Here is a 22,344-nt window from a genome sequence, read left to right as displayed (position 1 = left end):
TGACATTTGGACTGTAGATCAGCCTGGAAGTGTGAAATGCACTGCAGCAAAAAAGAATGTTATTTCTTTGTTTAATTTTTTTTTAAATTGTGAAAAGTTTATTCAGAGGGTCATTTATTATTCAACCCCTCAAACCACCAGAATTCTGTTTGGTTCCCCTATAGTATTAAGAAGTATTTCAGGCACAAAGAACAATGAGCTTCACATGTTTGGATTAATTATCTCTTTTCCCAGCCTTTTCTGACTATTTAAGACCCTCCCCAAACTTGTGAACAGCACTCATACATGGTCAACATGGGAAAGACAAAGGAGCATTCCAAGGCCATCAGAGACAAGATCGTGGAGGGTCACAAGGCTGGCAAGGGGTACAAAACCCTTTCCAAGGAGTTGGGCCTACCTGTCTCCACTGTTGGGAGCATCATCCGGAAGTGGAAGGCTTATGGAACTACTGTTAGCCTTCCACGGCCTGGACAGCCTTTGAAAGTTTCCTCCCGTGCCGAGGCCAGGCTTGTCCGAAGAGTCAAGGCTAACCCAAGGACAACAAGGAAGGAGCTCCAGGAAGATCTCATGGCAGTGGGGACATTGGTTTCAGTCAATACCATAAGTAACGTACTCCACCACAATGGTCTCCGTTCCAGACGAGCCCGTAATGTACCTTTACTTTCAAAGCGTCATGTCAAGGCTCATCTACAGTTTGCTCATGATCACTTGGAGGACTCTGAGACAGACTGGTTCAAGGTTCTCTGGTCTGATGAGACCAAGATCGAGATCTTTTGTGCCAACCACACACGTGACGTTTGGAGACTGGATGGCACTGCATACGACCCCAAGAATACCTTCCCTACAGTCAAGCATGGTGGTGGCAGCATCATGCTGTGGGGCTGTTTCTCAGCCAAGGGGCCTGGCCATCTGGTCCGCATCCATGGGAAGATGGATAGCACGGCCTACCTGGAGATTTTGGCCAAGAACCTCCGCTCCTCCATCAAGGATCTTAAGATGGGTCGTCATTTCATCTTCCAACAAGACAACGACCCAAAGCACACAGCCAAGAAAACCAAGGCCTGGTTCAAGAGGGAAAAAATCAAGGTGTTGCAGTGGCCTAGTCAGTCTCCTGACCTTAACCCAATTGAAAACTTGTGGAAGGAGCTCAAGATTAAAGTCCACATGAGACACCCAAAGAACCTAGATAACTTGGAGAAGATCTGCATGGAGGAGTGGGCCAAGATAAATCCAGAGACCTGTGCCGGCCTGATCAGGTCTTATAAAAGACGATTATTAGCTGTAATTGCAAACAAGGGTTATTCCACAAAATATTAAACCTAGGGGTTGAATAATAATTGACCCACACTTTTATGTTTAAAATTTATTAAAATTTAACTGAGCAACATAACTTTTTGGTTTGTAAGATTTATGCATCTGTTAATAAATCCTGCTCTTGTGTGAAGTTTGAAGGCTCTAACTTATTTGCATCTTATCAAACCTGCTAAATCTGCAGGGGGTTGAATACTACTTGTAGGCACTGTATATATATATATATAATATACCCGTCCTGTGTGATCGGGGGTCATATATATATATAATATACCCGTCCTGTGTGATCGGGGGGTCATATATATATAATATACCCGTCCTGTGTGATCGGGGGTCATATATATATATAATATACCCGTCCTGTGTGATCGGGGGTCATATATATATATATATATATATATATATATATATATATATATATATGTATATATAATATACCCGTCCTGTGTGATCGGGGGTCATATATATATATGTATATATAATATACCCGTCCTGTGTGATCGGGGGTCATATATATATATATATATATATATATATATATATATATATATATATATGACCCCCGATCACACAGGACGTGTATAATATATATACATATATATATGACCCCGATCACACAGGACGTGTATATTATATATATATATATATATATATATATAATATACACGTCCTGTGTGATCGGGGTCATATATATATATAATATATATTATACACGTCCTGTGTGATCGGGGTCATATATATATATAATATATATTATACACGTCCTGTGTGATCGGGGTCATATATATATATATATATATATATATATATATATATATATATATATATATATATATATATATATAATATACCCGTCCTGTGTGATCGGGGGTCATATATATATATATATATATATATATATATATATATATATATATATATATAATATACACGTCCTGTGTGATCGGGGTCATATATATATAATATATAATATACCCGTCCTGTGTGATCGGGGTCATATATATATATATATATATATATATATATATATATATATATATATATATATAATATACACGTCCTGTGTGATCGGGGTCATATATATATATAATATACCCGTCCTGTGTGATCGGGGGTCATATATATATATATATATAATATACCCGTCCTGTGTGATCGGGGTCATATATATAATATATAATATACCCGTCCTGTGTGATCGGGGTCGTATGTATATATAATATACCCGTCCTGTGTCATCTGGGGGTCATATATATATAATATACCCGTCCTGTGTGATCGGGGGGTCATATATATATAATATACCCGTCCTGTGTGATCGGGGGTCATATATATATATATAATATACCCGTCCTGTGTGATCGGGGTCATATATATATATAATATACCCGTCCTGTGTGATCGGGGGTCATATACACTCACTGGCCACTTTATTAGGTACACCATGCTAGTAAGGGGTTGGACCCCCTTTTGCCTTCAGAACTGCCTCAATTCTTCGTGGCAGAGATTCAACAAGGTGCTGGAAGCATTCCTCAGAGATTTTGGACCATATTGACATGATGGCATCACACAGTTGGCGCAGATTTGTCGGCTGCACATCCCTGATGCGAATCTCCCGTTCCACCACATCCCAAAGATGCTCTATTGGATTGAGATCTGGTGACTGAGGAGGCCATTTGAGTACAGTGAACTCATTGTCATGTTCAAGAAACCAATCTGAGATGATTCGAGCTTTATGACATGGCGCATTATCCTGCTGAAAGTAGCCATCAGATGTTGGGTACATTGTGGTCATAAAGGGATGGACATGGTCAGCAACAATACTCAGGTAGGCTGTGGCGTTGCAACGATGCTCAATTGGTACCAAGGGGCCCAAAGAGTGCCCAGAAAAAATTCCCCACACCATGACACCACCACCACCAGCCTGAACCGTTGATACAAGGCAGGATGGATCCATGCTTTCATGTTGTTTACGCCAAATTCTGACCCTACCATCCGAATGTCGCAGCAGAAATCGAGACTCATCAGACCAGGCAACGTTTTTCCAATCTTCTACTGTCCAATTTCGATGAGCTTGTGCAAATTGTAGCCTCAGTTTCCTGTTCTTAGCTGAGAGGAGTGGTACCCAGTGTGGTCTTCTGCTGCTGTAGCCCATCTGCCTCAAAGTTCGACGCACTGTGCGTTCAGAGATGCTCTTCTGCCTACCTTGGTTGTAACGGGTGGCAATTTGAGTCACTGTTGCCTTTCTATCAGCTCGAACCAGTCTGCCCATTCTCCTCTGACCTCTGGCATCAACAAGGCATTTCCGGCCACAGAACTGCCGCTCACTGGATTTTTTTTTCTTTTTCGGACCATTCTCTGTAAACCCTAGAGATGGTTGTGCGTGAAAATCCCAGTAGATCAGCAGTTTCTGAAATTCTCAGACCAGCCCTTCTGGCACCAACAATCATGCCACGTTCAAAGGCACTCAAATCACCTTTCTTCCCCATACTGATGCTCGGTTTGAACTGCAGGAGATTGTCTTGACCATGTCTACATGCCTAAATGCACTGAGTTGCCGCCATGTGATTGGCTGATTAGAAATTAAGTCTTAACACACAGTTGGACATGTGTACCTAATAAAGTGGCCAGTGAGTGTGTGTATATATATATATATATATATATATATATATATATATATATATATATATATATATATATATATATATATATATATATATATATATATATATATAATATACACGTCCTGTGTGATCGGGGGTCATATATATATATAATACCCGTCCTGTGTGATCAGGGTCATATATATATAATACACGTCCTGTGTGATCGGGGGGTCATATATATATATATATATATATATATATATATATATATATATATATATATATATATATAATATACCCGTCCTGTGTGATCGGGGGTCATATATATATATATATATATATATTATACCCGTCCTGTGTGATCGGGGGGATATATATATATAATATACACGTCCTGTGTGATCGGGGGTCATATATATATATAATATACCCGTCCTGTGTGATCGGGGTCATATATATATATATATATATATATTATACCCGTCCTGTGTGATCGGGGGGATATATATATATAATATACACGTCCTGTGTGATCGGGGGTCATATATATATATAATATACCCGTCCTGTGTGATCGGGGGTCATATATATATATAAATATACACGTCCTGTGTGATCGGGGGTCATATATGTATATAATATACCCGTCCTGCGTGATCGGGGGGGATATATATACATACATACAGTGGGGCAAAAAAGTATTTAGTCAGTCAGCAATAGTGCAAGTTCCACCACTTAAAAAGATGAGAGGCGTCTGTAATTTACATCATAGGTAGACCTCAACTATGGGAGACACTGAGGAAAAAAAAATCCAGAAAATCACATTGTCTGTTTTTTTTTTTTTTCATTTTATTTGCATATTATGGTGGAAAATAAGTATTTGGTCAGAAACAAGCAATCAAGATTTCTGGCTCTCACAGACCTGTAGCTTCTTCTTTAAGAGTCTCCTCTTTCCTCCACTCATTACCTGTAGTAATGGCACCTGTTTAAACTTGTTATCAGTATAAAAAGACACCTGTGCACACCCTCAAACAGTCTGACTCCAAACTCCACTATGGTGAAGACCAAAGAGCTGTCAAAGGACACCAGAAACAAAATTGTAGCCCTGCACCAGGCTGGGAAGACTGAATCTGCAATAGCCAACCAGCTTGGAGTGAAGAAATCAACTGTGGGAGCAATAATTAGAAAATGGAAGACATACAAGACCACTGATAATCTCCCTCGATCTGGTGCTCCACGCAAAATCCCACCCCGTGGGGTCAGAATGATCACAAGAACGGTGAGCAAAGATCCAGAACCACGCGGGGGACCTAGTGAATGGACTGCAGAGAGCTGGGACCAATGTAACAAGGCCTACCATAAGTAACACACTACGCATGGACTCAGATCCTGCAGTGCCAGACGTGTCCCACTGCTTAAGCCTGTACATGTCCGGGCCCGTCTGAAGTTTGCTAGAGAGCATTTGGATGATCCAGAGGAGTTTTGGGAGAATGTCCTATGGTTTGATGAAACCAAACTGGAACTGTTTGGTAGAAACACAACTTGTCGTGTTTGGAGGAAAAAGAATACTGAGTTGCATCCATCAAACACCATACCTACTGTAAAGCATGGTGGTGGAAACATCATGCTTTGGGGCTGTTTCTCTGCAAAGGGGCCAGGACGACTGATCCGGGTACATGAAAGAATGAATGGGGCCATGTATCGTGAGATTTTGAGTGCAAACCTCCTTCCATCAGCAAGGGCATTGAATATGAAACGTGGCTGGGTCTTTCAACATGACAATGATCCAAAGCACACCGCCAGGGCAACGAAGGAGTGGCTTCGTAAGAAGCATTTCAAGGTCCTGGAGTGGCCTAGCCAGTCTCCAGATCTCAACCCTATAGAAAACCTTTGGAGGGAGTTGAAAGTCCGTGTTGCCAAGTGAAAAGCCAAAAACATCACTGCTCTAGAGGAGATCTGCATGGAGGAATGGGCCAACATACCAACAACAGTGTGTGGCAACCTTGTGAAGACTTACAGAAAACGTTTGACCTCTGTCATTGCCAACAAAGGATATATCACAAAGTATTGAGATGAAATTTTGTTTCTGACCAAATACTTATTTTCCACCATAATATGCAAATAAAATGAAAAAAAAAACAGACAATGTGATTTTCTGGATTTTTTTTTTCTCAGTTTGTCTCCCATAGTTGAGGTCTACCTATGATGTAAATTACAGATGCTTCTCATCTTTTTAAGTGGTGGAACTTGCACTATTGCTGACTGACTAAATACTTTTTTGCCCCACTGTATATAATATACACGTCCTGTGTGATCGGGGTCATATATATATATATATATATATATATATATATATATATATATATATATATACACAGTGCCTACAAGTAGTATTCAACCCACTGCAGATTTAGCAGGTTTGATAAGATGCAAATAAGTTAGAGCCTTCAAGCTTCACACAAGAGCAGGATTTATTATCAGATGCATAAATCTTACAAACCAAAAAGTTATGTTGCTCAGTTAAATTTTAATAAATTTTAAACATAAAAGTGTGGGTCAATTATTATTCAACCCCTAGGTTTAATATTTTGTGGAATAACCCTTGTTTGCAATTACAGCTAATAATCGTCTTTTATAAGACCTGATCAGGCCGGCACAGGTCTCTGGAGTTATCTTGGCCCACTCCTCCATGCAGATCTTCTCCAAGTTATCTAGGTTCTTTGGGTGTCTCATGTGGACTTTAATCTTGAGCTCCTTCCACAAGTTTTCAATTGGGTTAAGGTCAGGAGACTGACTAGGCCACTCCAACACCTTGATTTTTTGCCTCTTGAACCATTCCTTGGTTTTCTTGGCTGTGTGCTTTGGGTCGTTGTCTTGTTGGAAGATGAAATGACGACCCATCTTAAGATCCTTGATGGAGGAGCGGAGGTTCTTGGCCAAAATCTCCAGGTAGGCCGTGCTATCCATCTTCCCATGGATGCGGACCAGATGGTCAGGCCCCTTGGCTGAGAAACAGCCCCACAGCATGATGCTGCCACCACCATGCTTGACTGTAGGGATGGTATTCTTGGGGTCGTATGCAGTGCCATCCAGTCTCCAAACGTCACGTGTGTGGTTGGCACCAAAGATCTCGATCTTGGTCTCATCAGACCAGAGAACCTTTTACCAGTCTGTCTCAGAGTCCTCCAGGTGATCATGAGCAAACTGTAGACGAGCCTTGACATGACGCTTTGAAAGTAAAGGTACCTTACGGGCTCGTCTGGAACGGAGACCATTGCGGTGGAGTACGTTACTTATGGTATTGACTGAAACCAATGTCCCCACTGCCATGAGATCTTCCCGGAGCTCCTTCCTTGTTGTCCTTGGGTTAGCCTTGACTCTTCGGACAAGCCTGGCCTCGGCACGGGAGGAAACTTTCAAAGGCTGTCCAGGCCGTGGAAGGCTAACAGTAGTTCCATAAGCCTTCCACTTCCGGATGATGCTCCCAACAGTGGAGACAGGTAGGCCCAACTCCTTGGAAAGGGTTTTGTACCCCTTGCCAGCCTTGTGACCCTCCACGATCTTGTCTCTGATGGCCTTGGAATGCTCCTTTGTCTTTCCCATGTTGACCATGTATGAGTGCTGTTCACAAGTTTGGGGAGGGTCTTAAATAGTCAGAAAAGGCTGGAAAAAGAGATAATTAATCCAAACATGTGAAGCTCATTGTTCTTTGTGCCTGAAATACTTCTTAATACTTTAGGGCAACCAAACAGAATTCTGGTGGTTTGAGGGGTTGAATAATAAATGACCCTCTGAATAAACTTTTCACAATTTAAAAAAAAATTAAACAAAGAAATAACATTCTTTTTTGCTGCAGTGCATTTCACACTTCCAGGCTGATCTACAGTCCAAATGTCACAATGCCAAGTTAATTCCGAATGTGTAAACCTGCTAAATCTGCAGGGGGTTGAATACTACTTGTAGGCTCTGTGTGTGTGTGTGTGTGTGTGTGTGTGTGTGTGTGTGTATGTATGTGTATATATATATATATATATATATATATATATATATATATATATATATATATATATATATATATAATACACGTCCTGTGTGATCGGGGGTCATATATATATAATATACCCGTCCTGTGTGATCGGGGGTCATATATATATATATAATACACGTCCTGTGTGATCGGGGGTCATATATATATAATATACCCGTCCTGTGTGATCGGGGTCATATATTTATAATATACCCGTCCTGTGTGATCGGGGTCATATATACAGTGCCTACAAGTAGTATTCAACCCCCTGCAGGTTTACACATTTGGAATTAACTTGGCATTGTGACATCTGGACTGTAGATCAGCCTGGAAGTGTGAAATGCACTGCAGCAAAAAAGAATGTTATTTCTTTGTTTAATTTTTTTTTAAATTGTGAAAAGTTTATTCAGAGGGTCATTTATTATTCAACCCCTCAAACCACCAGAATTCTGTTTGGTTCCCCCTAAAGCAGTGGTCCCCAACCTTTTTTGCACCAGGGACCGGTTTCAAGCAAGACCATTCTTCCATGGCCCGGCAGGGCGAGGATGGAGGTGTGGCAGGGGCGGGGCTTTGGTCATAAGGGGGCGGGGCTATGGACACAGTTGTAGTGTAGCAGTGCATACTTATAATTAAATAACATTTATAATGTGACTCAACTCACCATAGGTTTTGAATAAGTGCTCCATCACTCCCTTCACCCCATCACTCCCTTCTCCCCATCACTTCCTTCTCCCCATCACTTCCTTCTCTCCCCATCACTGCCGTCTCTCCCCATCACTGCCGTCTCTCCCCATCACTGCCGTCTCTCCCCATCACTGCCGTCTCTCCCCATCACTGCCGTCTCTCCCCATCACTGCCGTCTCTCCCCATCACTGCCGTCTCTCCCCATCACTGCCGTCTCTCCCCATCACTGCCGTCTCTCCCCATCACTGCCGTCTCTCCCCATCACTGCCGTCTCTCCCCATCACTGCCGTCTCCCATCACTCCCCTCTCCCCATCATTGCCTTCACCCCATCACTGCCGTCTCTCCATCACTCCCCTCATGGCCTTCCCTTCATGTCCCCATCTCCTCCAGGGCCAGGCTACACAGACAGACAGACAGACACACACACACACATTATACATACACACACACATTATACATACACACACACCACCTCTCTCCTCTCACCTGCCCGCCGCCCGCGCTTCCTCGCTCTGACACAGCAGCGGCCGCGCTCCTCTCTGTGTCAGTCAGAGACAAGAAGCGCGGGCGGCGGGCAGGAAGCTGGACGGGTCCTTGCAGCTCCGCTCCTGCTATTCCCTCTTGCAGGCAGCGGAGCTGCTTGGATCGCTGCCTGGCCGCCGCTAAGAACTGCTGCGCGCCGCCCCAGCTCCCGCTACGCCACTGACCGCCCCTGGCTCCCATTGTGTCCGCGGACCGGCAAGGGCACTGCAGCGGCCCGGTGCTGGGCCGCGGACCGGCGGTTGGGGACCCCTGCCCTAAAGTATTAAGAAGTATTTCAGGCACAAAGAACAATGAGCTTCACATGTTTGGATTAATTATCTCTTTTTCCAGCCTTTTCTGACTATTTAAGACCCTCCCCAAACTTGTGAACAGCACTCATACATGGTCAACATGGGAAAGACAAAGGAGCATTCCAAGGCCATCAGAGACAAGATCGTGGAGGGTCACAAGGCTGGCAAGGGGTACAAAACCCTTTCCAAGGAGTTGGGCCTACCTGTCTCCACTGTTGGGAGCATCATCCGGAAGTGGAAGGCTTATGGAACTACTGTTAGCCTTCCACGGCCTGGACAGCCTTTGAAAGTTTTCTCCCGTGCCGAGGCCAGGCTTGTCCGAAGAGTCAAGGCTAACCCAAGGACAACAAGGAAGGAGCTCCGGGAAGATCTCATGGCAGTGGGGACATTGGTTTCAGTCAATACCATAAGTAACGTACTCCACCACAATGGTCTCCGTTCCAGACGAGCCCGTAAGGTACCTTTACTTTCAAAGCGTCATGTCAAGGCTCGTCTACAGTTTGCTCATGATCACTTGGAGGACTCTGAGACAGACTGGTTCAAGGTTCTCTGGTCTGATGAGACCAAGATCGAGATCTTTGGTGCCAACCACACACGTGACGTTTGGAGACTGGATGGCACTGCATACGACCCCAAGAATACCATCCCTACAGTCAAGCATGGTGGTGGCAGCATCATGCTGTGGGGCTGTTTCTCAGCCAAGGGGCCTTGCCATCTGGTCCGCATCCATGGGAAGATGGATAGCACGGCCTACCTGGAGATTTTGGCCAAGAACCTCCGCTCCTCCATCAAGGATCTTAAGATGGGTCGTCATTTCATCTTTCAACAAGACAACGACCCAAAGTACACAGCCAAGAAAACCAAGGCCTGGTTCAAGAGGCAAAAAATCAAGGTGTTGGAGTGGCCTAGTCAGTCTCCTGACCTTAACCCAATTGAAAACTTGTGGAAGGAGCTCAAGATTAAAGTCCACATGAGACACCCAAAGAACCTAGATAACTTGGAGAAGATCTGCATGGAGGAGTGGGCCAAGATAACTCCAGAGACCTGTGCCGGCCTGATCAGGTCTTATAAAAGACGATTATTAGCTGTAATTGCAAACAAGGGTTATTCCACAAAATATTAAACCTAGGGGTTGAATAATAATTGACCCACACTTGTATGTTTAAAATTTATTAAAATTTAACTGAGCAACATAACTTTTTGGTTTGTAAGATTTATGCATCTGTTAATAAATCCTGCTCTTGTGTGAAGTTTGAAGGCTCTAACTTATTTGCATCTTATCAAACCTGCTAAATCTGCAGGGGGTTGAATACTACTTGTAGGCACTGTGTATAATATACCCGTCCTGTGTGTGATCGGGGAATATATATATATATATATATATATATATATATATATATATATATATATATATATATATATATATATATATATATCTGTGTGTGTGTATCACCAACCAGTCACGAAGCATCTTTCAATTCACTTGAGCTGTGATTGGTTGCTATGCGCAAGTTTTCCCACTTAGCAACACCTCAGTAGACACTGACATGGTGGGAGAAATCTAGCATCCCCGGGAACATAAGCTCCAGCCATTGTCTGCCCCCCAGAAAGGAGCAGAGAGCACATGACAAAAATGAATCCCCTCTCCCTGCCCATATACCATCACACATCCTCCATCCCAGAGGCACATCTTCCCTCTTAAAGGGATCATTGGCATGGAAGTCAGGGCAAATCAATCCAGGGCTCTGGTTCTGACCCCAGGCTGATGGGATGATGTGGGATATTAGGGGTAGTAGTCCGGTAGCTCTGGCTGATGGGATGATGTGGGATATTAGTGGTAGTAGTCCGGTGGCTCTGGCTGACGGGATGATGTGGGATATTAGTGGTAGTAGTCTGGTGGCTCTGGCTGACGGGATGATGTGGGATATTAGTGGTAGTAGTCCGGTGGCTCTGGCTGACGGGATGATGTGGGATATTAGTGGTAGTAGTCTGGTGGCTCTGGCTGACGGGATGATGTGGGATATTAGGGGTAGTAGTCCGGTGGCTCTGGCTGATGGGATGATGTGGGATATTAGGGGTAGTAGTCCGGTGGCTCTGGCTGACGGGATGATGTGGGATATTAGTGGTAGTAGACCGGTGGCTCTGGCTGATGGGATGATGTGGAATATTAGGGGGAGTAGTCTGGTGGCTCTGGCTGACGGGATGATGTGGGATATTAGGGGGAGTAGTCTGGTGGCTCTGGCTGACGGGATGATGTGGGATATTAGGGGTAGTAGTCCGGTGGCTCTGGCTGATGGGATGATGTGGGATATTAGGGGTAGTAGTCTGGTGGCTCTGGCTGACGGGATGATGTGGGATATTAGGGGTAGTAGTCTGGTGACTCTGGCTGACGGGATGATGTGGGATATTAGGGGTAGTAGTCCGGTGGCTCTGGCTGACGGGATGATGTGGGATATTAGGGGTAGTAGTCCGGTGGCTCTGGCTGACGGGATGATGTGGGATATTAGGGGTAGTAGTCTGGTGACTCTGGCTGACGGGATGATGTGGGATATTAGGGGTAGTAGTCCGGTGGCTCTGGCTGACGGGATGATGTGGGATATTAGGGGTAGTAGTCCGGTGGCTCTGGCTGACGGGATGATGTGGGATATTGGGGGTAGTAGTCCGGTGGCTCTGGCTGACGGGATGATGTGGGATATTAGTGGTAGTAGTCCGGTGGCTCTGGCTGACGGGATGATGTGGGATATTAGGGGTAGTAGTCCGGTGGCTGTGGCTGACGGGATATTATAGTGAATGTGGCTATGCGGAGTGGGCGGGGCTCTACACTCAGCTTGATATATATTCATTATAATTTGTTATAACTAACCATAGTTAGTTACTATGCCCGGGCAATGCCGGGCTCTACAGCTAGTGTGTGTGTGTGTGTGTGTATATATATAATATATATAACCCCTATATATATATATATATATATATATATATATATATATATATATATACACGTCCTTTGTGATTGGGGGGGGGGGTCACATATATAATATATATGTCCTGTGTGATCAGGGTTGGATATATATAATATATCTTTCACCACTTGTCTTGTGTATCTAACTTGTGGGGTATGGGTTGGGGCCCCTATAACTGGGGTTAGGTGCAGGATACAGTCCATTGATTTATTATTCCTGTGTATATTAGTACCCTCCCTTCATTTACCACATTCGGATTATAACCTCTTCTGTTCTATTTCTAGGGTCCTGTGACCGGTAGGATGCAGAGTACGGAGCGCAGCACCCGCTCTTCCAAGAGATTTGTGCCAGATGCAGCTCAAAAGAACCAGAACTCCCCCACTGACACCGGACAGTACATGTGCATTGAGTGCAGCGAAACATTCGACACTAAGCTGGAGATGACCTTTCATCGTCAGAGTCATGTGACCAAGAAGCAGTTCATGTGTTCCCATTGCGGGAGAGGATTCCACCACCAGGTCTTCTTACAAATGCACGAGAGAAGCCATGAAGACGGCATCTCCCGCTCTTCGCTGACAAAGGCTCCTGCAGGTCGTGTCATATCCACCCGAAGCAGCAAGTTGTCATTGGAAGCTGATGTTATCCATGTGGCACCCATCCCCGCTAAACCTTCCTATCAGATTAACTCTAAAGTCAAATTCAAAAGGGGGGAGAAAGTGAACCAGGACATTGTACCCATTGAATGTGTGACAAGACACACCAGAGGAGCTTCTCCACCTGCCCGGGAAAGCAGAGACTGCTCCGACAAGAAGACCTTTGAGCTGAGAATATCGAAGCTGTCTGACAGCACCATTCAGGTCATTGATCCTTTTGGAAACACCCTGGAGATCCTTGCTGAGGTCTTCAACACCTACACCATCGGGGAATCTGAAGACGATGAGAGTGTAAGCCCTAATGGAGACTCTGAGATTTCTGTTGTACCTTCCTCCAGTCCTGTCCCTCTGGACACAGCAGACGAGACCGCACAAGATCTGGAGCTTCCAGCTGAAGTGTCAGAGGCCTCTGAGCCTGTAGATGATGCAGAGACGGTGGAAGATCTGCCGTTGTGTGGTGTAGAGTCTGTCTCCAGTGCCAGCATCTCTCCAAAGACTGCTCCTGACTTCATCAATGATGTTGAAGATGTTCTCTCCACGCACAGCCCTCATGTATCCGATACAAAGGACATAACAGACAGTGAACATGTAGTACATCAACCAGTCTCTGAAATGCCTCAGAACTTGTTGGAAGAGGAGATCCTTCCAAGCTGTGCCCAAGACTCTTTGCTAATGAATGATGATCAGAATGAAGGCCCTATCGTGGAAGATGTGAGTGTATGTAATAATGAACTCTCGGAAGTCACTGCTGGCACTCCATCTCTAAAGACTGTCTCTCTAGATGATCCCAGCTCTGTACATTTGGAGTATTCTGAGATGCTACATAGTGCTTGTCTTCACAGTGAGGACAGTCCCAATTTAATTAAATCTGTTTCTCCTGAACGGCTCCAGGAAGAAGACAGTGGTGCTCCTTGCCACACTCCGGTCACAGAAAATGAGAGAGATTCATCGCGGAAATCAACTTCATTAAGTGACATGGACATTACTGAGGACACTGGTCAATTAGATACCTCGAGTGTACGGGACAGCATTGATTTAGAGAATGACCGTGTCATGAGTTTGTCTGGCAGTTTTGATGAAAACCATGTAACAACTCAAAATAATGCTTTGGAGAGTACCAACCTTGGTGAAGATGCCCAGTTCTCTAAAGAAGGGATGACTGACTGCCTAGATAAAAGGCATGATGAAACTGTGGTAGAATATGACCAGACAAATGCCCTGCAAACATCTCTGACCCTAAAAGAAAATGTGTCTGAATCTGAGTGTCATAAGATTGTCAGTAGCGATACCAGCAGCCTAAGACATGATCCTGACCTCCATACTGACCCATCACCTGCCAACGTAGTCTCTAACCCTCCTGTTGATAACGCAGATGAGAAAATCAATGAAAAGCAAACCACATCCATAAATGAACTGGAGCCTTGCAGCCATACCATCCATGAGACTGACTGTAATCCATGCCCGGAAGAAGTCTGCTCCTCAGTACCAAGCTCTCAAAAAACAAATGTGGAGATGTCTCTGGACCTTCCTGACCAGACAAGTGTTGATTTATCAAATCAGGAGGGAGATTCTACAACTGATAACATTTGTGAGAAGGTCCATATTTTAGTAGAAAAAGAAGCCAATGAGGCCATCGTCAAACCTGACAAATTATCAGAGATTGCCATTAGTACTGTACCAATCCTCCAAGAAGCACAATGTCTACCAGAACAAACTCAAGAACTGCATATCGGAGATGGTCAGAATGTCTATGATGAGATTGATCTGCTCACCATCAAAACGTCTGAAAAGAATGCTCGTATCTCTGAGTCAAATCCTGATGATGACCCAAGTATGAGCCTGAATTCACCTCTTCATGATGTCCAATCTCAGAGAAACGGTCACCTAGACCCAGTTGTGAACCTAACAGACACCACAGAGATGGAAGCCAATGTCTCCTCTGCGAACGTGGTGCATATTGTCAATGAGAATAAAGAAAACCAACAAGGTCACACTCAAGAAGAAGTCCCTGGGCCTTCACTAGAGGACTTGTCCCTTGCTAATATAGAAAATATAACTTTTGATCCCTCTGAAGAGAACATCCCAGCATCTGTGCACGTCTTAAAAAGCAATGATGTAGAGGGAACCTCAGTACTGGAGTCATGTGAAGGTAATCTCCTCAGTCTCTTAGAGTCTTCGGTGGGAGATGCTGGGGATGTCTCCATGCCACCTTGCAATGAAGTTTTGAGAAGTCCAGATGTTGCCTTCAATGTGCAGAGCCTAGTAAGCATCACATCTGCTTATGTAAAGGCACAAGAACATGTCTTAACACAAGGAATTAAACCTGTAGAACAAGATGATGCCACAAGTTTAAAGATTAATGATACCCTCATAAGCACTACATCTATAGACGATGCCATGCTGCTAGATAAGCTGGGAGCTGAAGATTCTGTGACAACCTTGTGTCTTCTAGAACCGACTCTAGGTCTGTCTCCTGACTTTGAGGATTTATCTGAAAAATGTTTACTTAGCAGTGATGTGAAAGACTTGGCAGACCATGACCTTGATAAGAACCTTTCTCAGGAGGTCCCACACAAGCAGTACATTCAGATGTCTAATGCCAACCTGACTGAAAACGACCTGGCTGAAGATTTCGTAGACTCAGGTGCTATTTTACTTGATGCTACCCCTAAGGAAGATGACATCGCTGCAGTGTCTGTAGATCAAAGTTCTGAACATGAGCTATCTGACATGCTGTCTCCTGAGATCCAGGAAAGTGACTGTACTGAAGACCCAGATGACAAACATGTGGGTATCGGGAGCCAGTGCATAAAATGTGGACGAAAGGTCAGACGAGCTAGAAGGGAGATGGTTTGGCTTCCCACATGCTACAAGTGTCGGATAAAGTCAAAGCGTGAGGAGCGCCATGCGGGAGAAGTGAGTTGTTACAGTCCAGACTTTGTGTTAGAAAAAAGCTTTGACAGAAAAAAGGGATCTTCAGATTTCTCAAGCTTCCATATCAAAGAGGAGGCAGACCCTGCACATGATGATCCCTTCTATCGAGCTGCCAAATCTGTGCAAAATATGCAGTTGATGAAGCAAGAGCCTGCTGCCCCACAGAGAAAGTATAAATGTCCGAAGTGTGAGAAGGCCTTCCGAATTCCGGCACTTCTTACCAGTCACATGAAATGTCATTTATTACCACAATGTATAACGTGTGGATGCCCAATGATGCTGAAGCCTACAGCCAAACGCATTCCCAAAAGGTGCCGCAAATGTTTCCACAAGATAAAGCAGCAGAAGACTAAACAGAAGGCTCTCACTGGTAGAGATGACAGCCTGGATTCTGATAGTGGTTCCCCGTTTATGGACGAAGTAGGTTTACAGGACCAAACCAAAAATGAACCTAAGCCAAAAAGTGTTAACAGAGATACTGAGCCACTACACTCTAAAATCATGAGGAAGCACAAGAAAACCAATCCTGCCATTCAAGCCCTGTACTGTACTTGTGATGTAATTCTGAAGAGTGGGAAAAGGCAACCCAAGATATGTAAGAACTGCCGAAAACCAGTCCGAGCTCGGCTGGCCCATTCAACAGGCATAGCTGGCAAGCCTTCAACTCTAAGGACCACCAAGAAGCCGCTGTCATCTCAGCGTGGTAAACCGGATTTGCCGCTAGGAGACTTGTGTTTGAGCCTGGAGGATGAGCTTAGTCCCGATGAGGAGGATGAAGAATTATGTAAAGAACAGGAGACTGAGTCGTTAACAGATTTAGATATAAGTGACCAGACGGTCCTGCAAGATGGTGAGAAGCCACGTTTATGCCCGCAGTGTGGTAAAATATTTAAGTGCAATAGGTCTATGAATCTTCACCTATTGAGTCATACAGCGACACAGTGCGAGTCTTGTGGTTGTCGCCTGCAGAAAAAGAAGCGAGCAGGTCGCTGGTCGAAAAGGTGCCGCGTTTGTAGACTGCTCACAAAAGATAAAGGCCTACCTGACAGCGCCATAGAGGAAGACCTCCAATGCGAAAAGATCTTCAAGGAGAAAAATATGACTTTCCACCGACTAAAAATGAAGCAGTCAAAGATTGTAAAAAGTAGAAAAATCCAGCCCATTGCCAAACGCAAAAAAGACCTTAAATGGATGAACATGATTTTGGCAGTAAAAGGCCTGACCCGAAAACCCAGAAAAAAGAGAGAGCAGCCTTTGAAGAGTCCTACCGAGGAGAAGACTGGTTACAGCTCGGACACCAGAACCAGTGCAGACACAAATATCAATTTAGTGGGTGAGGACAAAGACTCGGGGACTTCAGGGTTGCTCATGTCCCAGAAAAAAGTATTGGGTGGCATACAGAAAGTGAAAAGAAAGTACATGTACAAAGAGAAGAACATTATTAAAGTGGAGGAGCATCAACTGCCCCCATATAGTGATGATCTATCCATTGCTCCAGTATCTGTTAAAGAGGAGGAAAAAAGTCAGTGTTTGGAATGTAACGAAATCTTCTCCAGCTTGGACCTTCTACTCAGTCACCAGCAAGGTCATGTACACGATCAACCCTTTGTGTGTCCACAGTGCCCCCAGAGTTTCTCTACAGAGCAGTATTTGACTATTCACATTAGTGCACACGCTGAAGGGCCTCCTTTCCGCTGCCTCGAATGCAATAAAACTTTTACTAGAAGGAACCACCTTGGTGTACATAGACGTGTGCACACAGGGTCACGACCCTATGCTTGCCCCGATTGCCCTTGCAAATTTCGACAGAAGGGTAGCCTGATCATTCATCGGTACACACATAGGAACCTTCAGTTCATGATGCTAAAACCCTATCAGTGTTCAGTATGTGATAAAAGCTTTAAGCAGAAGGAAAGGCTAGTCATTCACGAGCGCCTACACACCGGAGAATGCCCATTCTCTTGTAAGGACTGTGACAAAGTGTTTCCTAGTAAGTCAAGACTCTACGTACATCGGAAGATGCACAGGGTTGGCGATGCTTCATCTGCTTTAGAGAAAAAAGGACTCTGTAAAGAAGAGGCGGGCAGGCAGCCCTTTCAGTGCAAGGATTGTGGCAAGATCTGTTCCACTAAGGCTAGCTTTGTTCTTCATTGCAGAGTTCATAAGTCTTCAGCCATCATTCACCCAACAGGTGGCCACAAAGAAAAGCCAGAAGAAGAAGAAACAAAAGAGACCCTAATGGCCTCTAAGCAGGAGCTCAACATCAAAAGTGAATCAGAAGTACATCCTTTTACTTGCAAGGATTGCGGCAAGGTTTGCTCCACAAAGGCCAGCTCAGTACGTCACAGTAGAGTGCATGGTCGGAGTCCAGCATTCGTTTGCAAAAAGTGTAATAAAGTTTGCTCTACCAAGGGCAGTCTTGTTCTTCATCGTAAAATACACAAGTCTCAGTTGATATATGATATCAAAGCGACTGCTGGGGACCCCCCTTACACTTGCCCGGATTGTAACAAAATCTGTTCTACCAAGGCCAGTTTTGTACTGCACTTTAGGGTTCACAGGTCATCAGCTAGCAGTCAGCATATGCTTAAAACTAACATGGAGCAAAAAACCTTTGTCTGCAAGGACTGTGGCTTTGTCTGCTCAACCAAAGGCAGCTTTGTCCTACATAGAAAAGTGCACAGAGCCTCACCTAGCTTTAATCTTAAAGATGGACCCGGGGACCATCCTTTCACATGTAAAGACTGCAATAAAGTCTGCTCCACCAAGGCGAGTCTTGTTCTTCATCGAAGAGTGCACAAAGCAGTAGCCGAGATTGATCAGAACTTGATATCCCAGGCACAAGTGGAAGAGAAGCCATATCACTGTAAAGACTGCGGCAAAATCTATTCCACCAGAGGCCGGCTCCTGTCACACATGAAACTACACGCCAGCCAGGATGGTTCTGCCAGTGGAGGCCAGGAACTTAATTTAGACACTGAAGAAAAGCCATTTCCATGTCCTGTGTGTAATATGAGGTTCACACGGTTGAAAATTCTTGTCCGACACAAGCTCCTCCACAGTGAAGAAGTCTTCAGATGTGTACACTGCGGAAAGAGATTCTTGTTCCAGAAATCCCTTATGAACCATGTGCCGATTTGTCTAAAGAGGAGCAAGAGCAAGAGCCTTGGGAAAGACAAGGTTCTGAAAAAGAGGAAAAATAAGGATGAAAACAACTCTGAAGAGGGACCTCCAAAGAAAAGAAAATACACCAGGAGAGTCTTGACTGCCACACAGAAGCTGAAGAATAAAAAGCTAATCAAGGCAAAGAAGCTGGCCATAAGCAAAGAGAAGGGTAAAACCAGGAAGCCAAAAAAGGCAAAGGCTGAAGCAGAGCGGGAGCCAGAGGCTGAAGTAATGGAGCAGAGTGATGAGAAACTCCTGGAGACTCCCATCAAGGAGAAGGAAATTGGGAAAGACAAGAAACCGAAAGATGTGGGCAAAGTAAAGAAAGTAATGAAGAAGGTGCCCCAAAAACAGAAACGTCAGAATGTTGGCAGTGAAAGCCTGAAGAAATGGAGGATAATTGCTGCAGCCACGGTAAAGAAGCGGAAACTACAGGCTGTAATGAGTGGAGGAAAGAAGAAAGTCACGGTGAAGAAGAAAGGACCAAGTAAAGCCAAGACTGGGGGGAAGAGCAGCAAGGAGTAAGGAGGTCCTGCCCACCCCCCATACCATACACAACAGTGTTCTTATATTAGTCTAATGATTATGCCGTTACATTAATGCTGTGTTTGTCTTTTAATAAAAATCACTTCTAGTTAAGATGTCTTGGTACTCCCTCTTTTCTGTCCTGGTATGAGCGTTTGTCCCTCTGATTGGGCTGTAGAGGAGAATTACACATGGTAGGCCTCGGAGATCTTCATGCATGGCTTCTTTATGCCTTAAAAAAAAAAAAACTGCACTGTTCAAAGCAAGCGCAGGTGCTCTGTATCATGATGCAGCACCTTCCCAGCCACTTGGGTTTCCCCACATATCCCTATGTCCTCTTCTTTAATTGACTGTTCTGGCTTCATAGAACCAGAGAAGGTCGAAGGTAAGAGGAGAAATGAGCCGGTGGAATGGTGTAGTCAATTGGCCTCCACGATGCATCGATCACTTGTGCTTTGTATGAACAGTCATTCTGTGCTGGCAGTCCCATTAATGGATTTTTTTCTTACCCCCCATATTGACTATAGCTGCTCTGTCATCTGTAATTGCCGGTGGCCCTGATATCTGCGTCCGATCAGCAGGGCCCAGTGTGGAGTTCTGTCTGGGTTGCCTTCCCGCGTGTTATACTGTAGTGTTCAAAATAGCCGTCCAATATCACTGATCAGATTAATCCTTGTTTTTGGTATAAATTATATTACGTCACACAATTTACCAGTCGGTGCAGTAGATTGTAAGAATACTCCAGACTCCACATTCATGATCTGCAGGTTTGAGTCTGTGTATAGGAATAATTGACAGGGGGTGATCACAATAATAGCAGTGTGGGGTTCAGTCAGTGAGGTCAATCATTCTGTGAAGACAGGTGTGAATCCGATGGCCATTATATAAGAAGCCAGGACATGGTGTACATGCATTTCTCCTGGAAAGCCTGAGAAATATGGGTCGTTTGAGACATTGTTCGGAAGAACGGCGTACTTTTGATAAGCTGATTGGAGAGGGTAAAACTTATAAATAAGAGCAGACAATGATCGGCTGATCAGCTACAATGATCTCCAGTGCTTTATAATGGAAAGCCAAACCGGAGAGACGTGGAAGAAAGCAGAAGATGACTATTGTAATGGATGGAAGAACAGCCGGAATGGCAAAGGCTCAGCCGATCGGCTCCAGGATGATCACAGTCACACGTTACCAATGATCGGCTCCAGGATGATCACAGACCGTCTCACGTTACCAATGATCGGCTCCAGGATGATCACAGACCGTCTCACGTTATCAATGATCGGCTCCAGGGTGATCACGGACCGTCTCACGTTACCAATGATTGGCTCCAGGATGATCACGGACCGTCTCACGTTATCAATGATCGGCTCCAAGGTGATCACAGACAGTCTCACGTTACCAATGATCGGCTCCAGGATGATCAGTCTCACGTTACCAATGATCGGCTCCAGGATGATCACACAGTGAAAGACAATTTCTGCACCAGCATAGAAGAGGGTTCTTCACAGTAAGAGCAGTGAGGCTTTGGAATTCTCTGCCTGAGGAAGTGGTGATGGCCAACTCACTGAATGAATGTAAGAAAGGAATGGAGGCTTTTCTTGTGAGTAACAGTATAGAAGGTTACGAATAACAGAATATTATAGGTAGATAGTTGACCCAGCTTAGGGGAAGGAATTTATTTCCCTATGGAGAAAATTGGCTTCTACTCTGTGGGTTTTTTGCCTTCCTCAGGATCAACAATGCAGAACAGCTGCACTAAAAATAGGCTGAACTAGATGGACATAAGGTCTTCCTTCAGCCTTCAAAACTATGTTACTATGTTAAGTTACCAATGATCAGCTCCAGGATGATCACACAGTCTAGCGTTACCAATGATCGGCTCCAGGATGATCAGACAGTCCCACGTTACCAATGATCGGCTCCAGGATGATCACACAGTCTCGCGTTACCAATGATCGGCTCCAGGATGATCACACAGTCTCGCGTTACCAATGATCGGCTCCAGGATGATCAGACTGTCTCGCGTTACCAATGATCGGCTCCAGGATGATCACAGACCGTCTCGCGTTACCAATGATCGGCTCCAGGATGATCACAGACCGTCTCACGTTACCAATGATCGGCTCCAGGATGATCAGAGACCGTCTCACGTTACCAATGATCGGCTCCAGGATGATCACACAGTCTCGCGTTACCAATGATCGGCTCCAGGATGATCAGACAGTCTCGCGTTACCAATGATCGGCTCCAGGATGATCACAGACCGTCTCGCGTTACCAATGATCGGCTCCAGGATGATCACACAGTCTCGCGTTACCAATGATCGGCTCCAGGATGATCAGACAGTCTCACGTTATCAATGATCGGCTCCAGGATGATCACAGTCTCACGTTACCTGTGAGGACTGTGACAGACGCCTGTGTGACGCTAATTTCTTAAGTCCCCGCACCGTCTCAATGTTAATATAGACATGTACTGAAGCGGATACAATGTGTTTAAAGGGAATCTGTCACCATTTTTTTCGACACTGAGCTGCCGCCACTGACATCAGGGGCTTATCTACAGCATTCTGTAATGCTGTGGATAAGCCCTGATGTAACCTGAAAGATAAGAAAAAAGAGATTATACTCACCCGGGGATCCGGT

The 22,344-nt window shown here is 44.6% G+C and overlaps 1 protein-coding gene across 1 annotated transcript in view; it reads left to right on the top strand.

The window, feature by feature from the left end:
* LOC141054857 (uncharacterized) overlaps positions 1-19,813 on the top strand; it is a 30,423-nt gene extending 10,610 nt beyond the window's left edge. The window contains exon 2 of the mRNA XM_073551734.1: positions 12,707-19,813. Within this exon, the coding sequence (XP_073407835.1) occupies positions 12,725-19,699 (6,975 nt within the window). The 5' untranslated portion in view covers positions 12,707-12,724 and the 3' untranslated portion in view covers positions 19,700-19,813. The remainder of the gene's footprint in view (positions 1-12,706) is intronic.
* The last annotated feature ends 2,531 nt before the right edge of the window (positions 19,814-22,344 follow it).

Source organism: Dendrobates tinctorius, unplaced genomic scaffold (genome assembly GCF_039654945.1).
Source record: "Dendrobates tinctorius isolate UK_male_01 unplaced genomic scaffold, ASM3965494v1 ptg000179l, whole genome shotgun sequence".
Lineage (NCBI taxonomy): Eukaryota > Metazoa > Chordata > Amphibia > Anura > Dendrobatidae > Dendrobates > Dendrobates tinctorius.
Note: the sequence above shows the minus strand (reverse complement) of the source record. Positions and strands in the feature narration are given on the sequence as shown.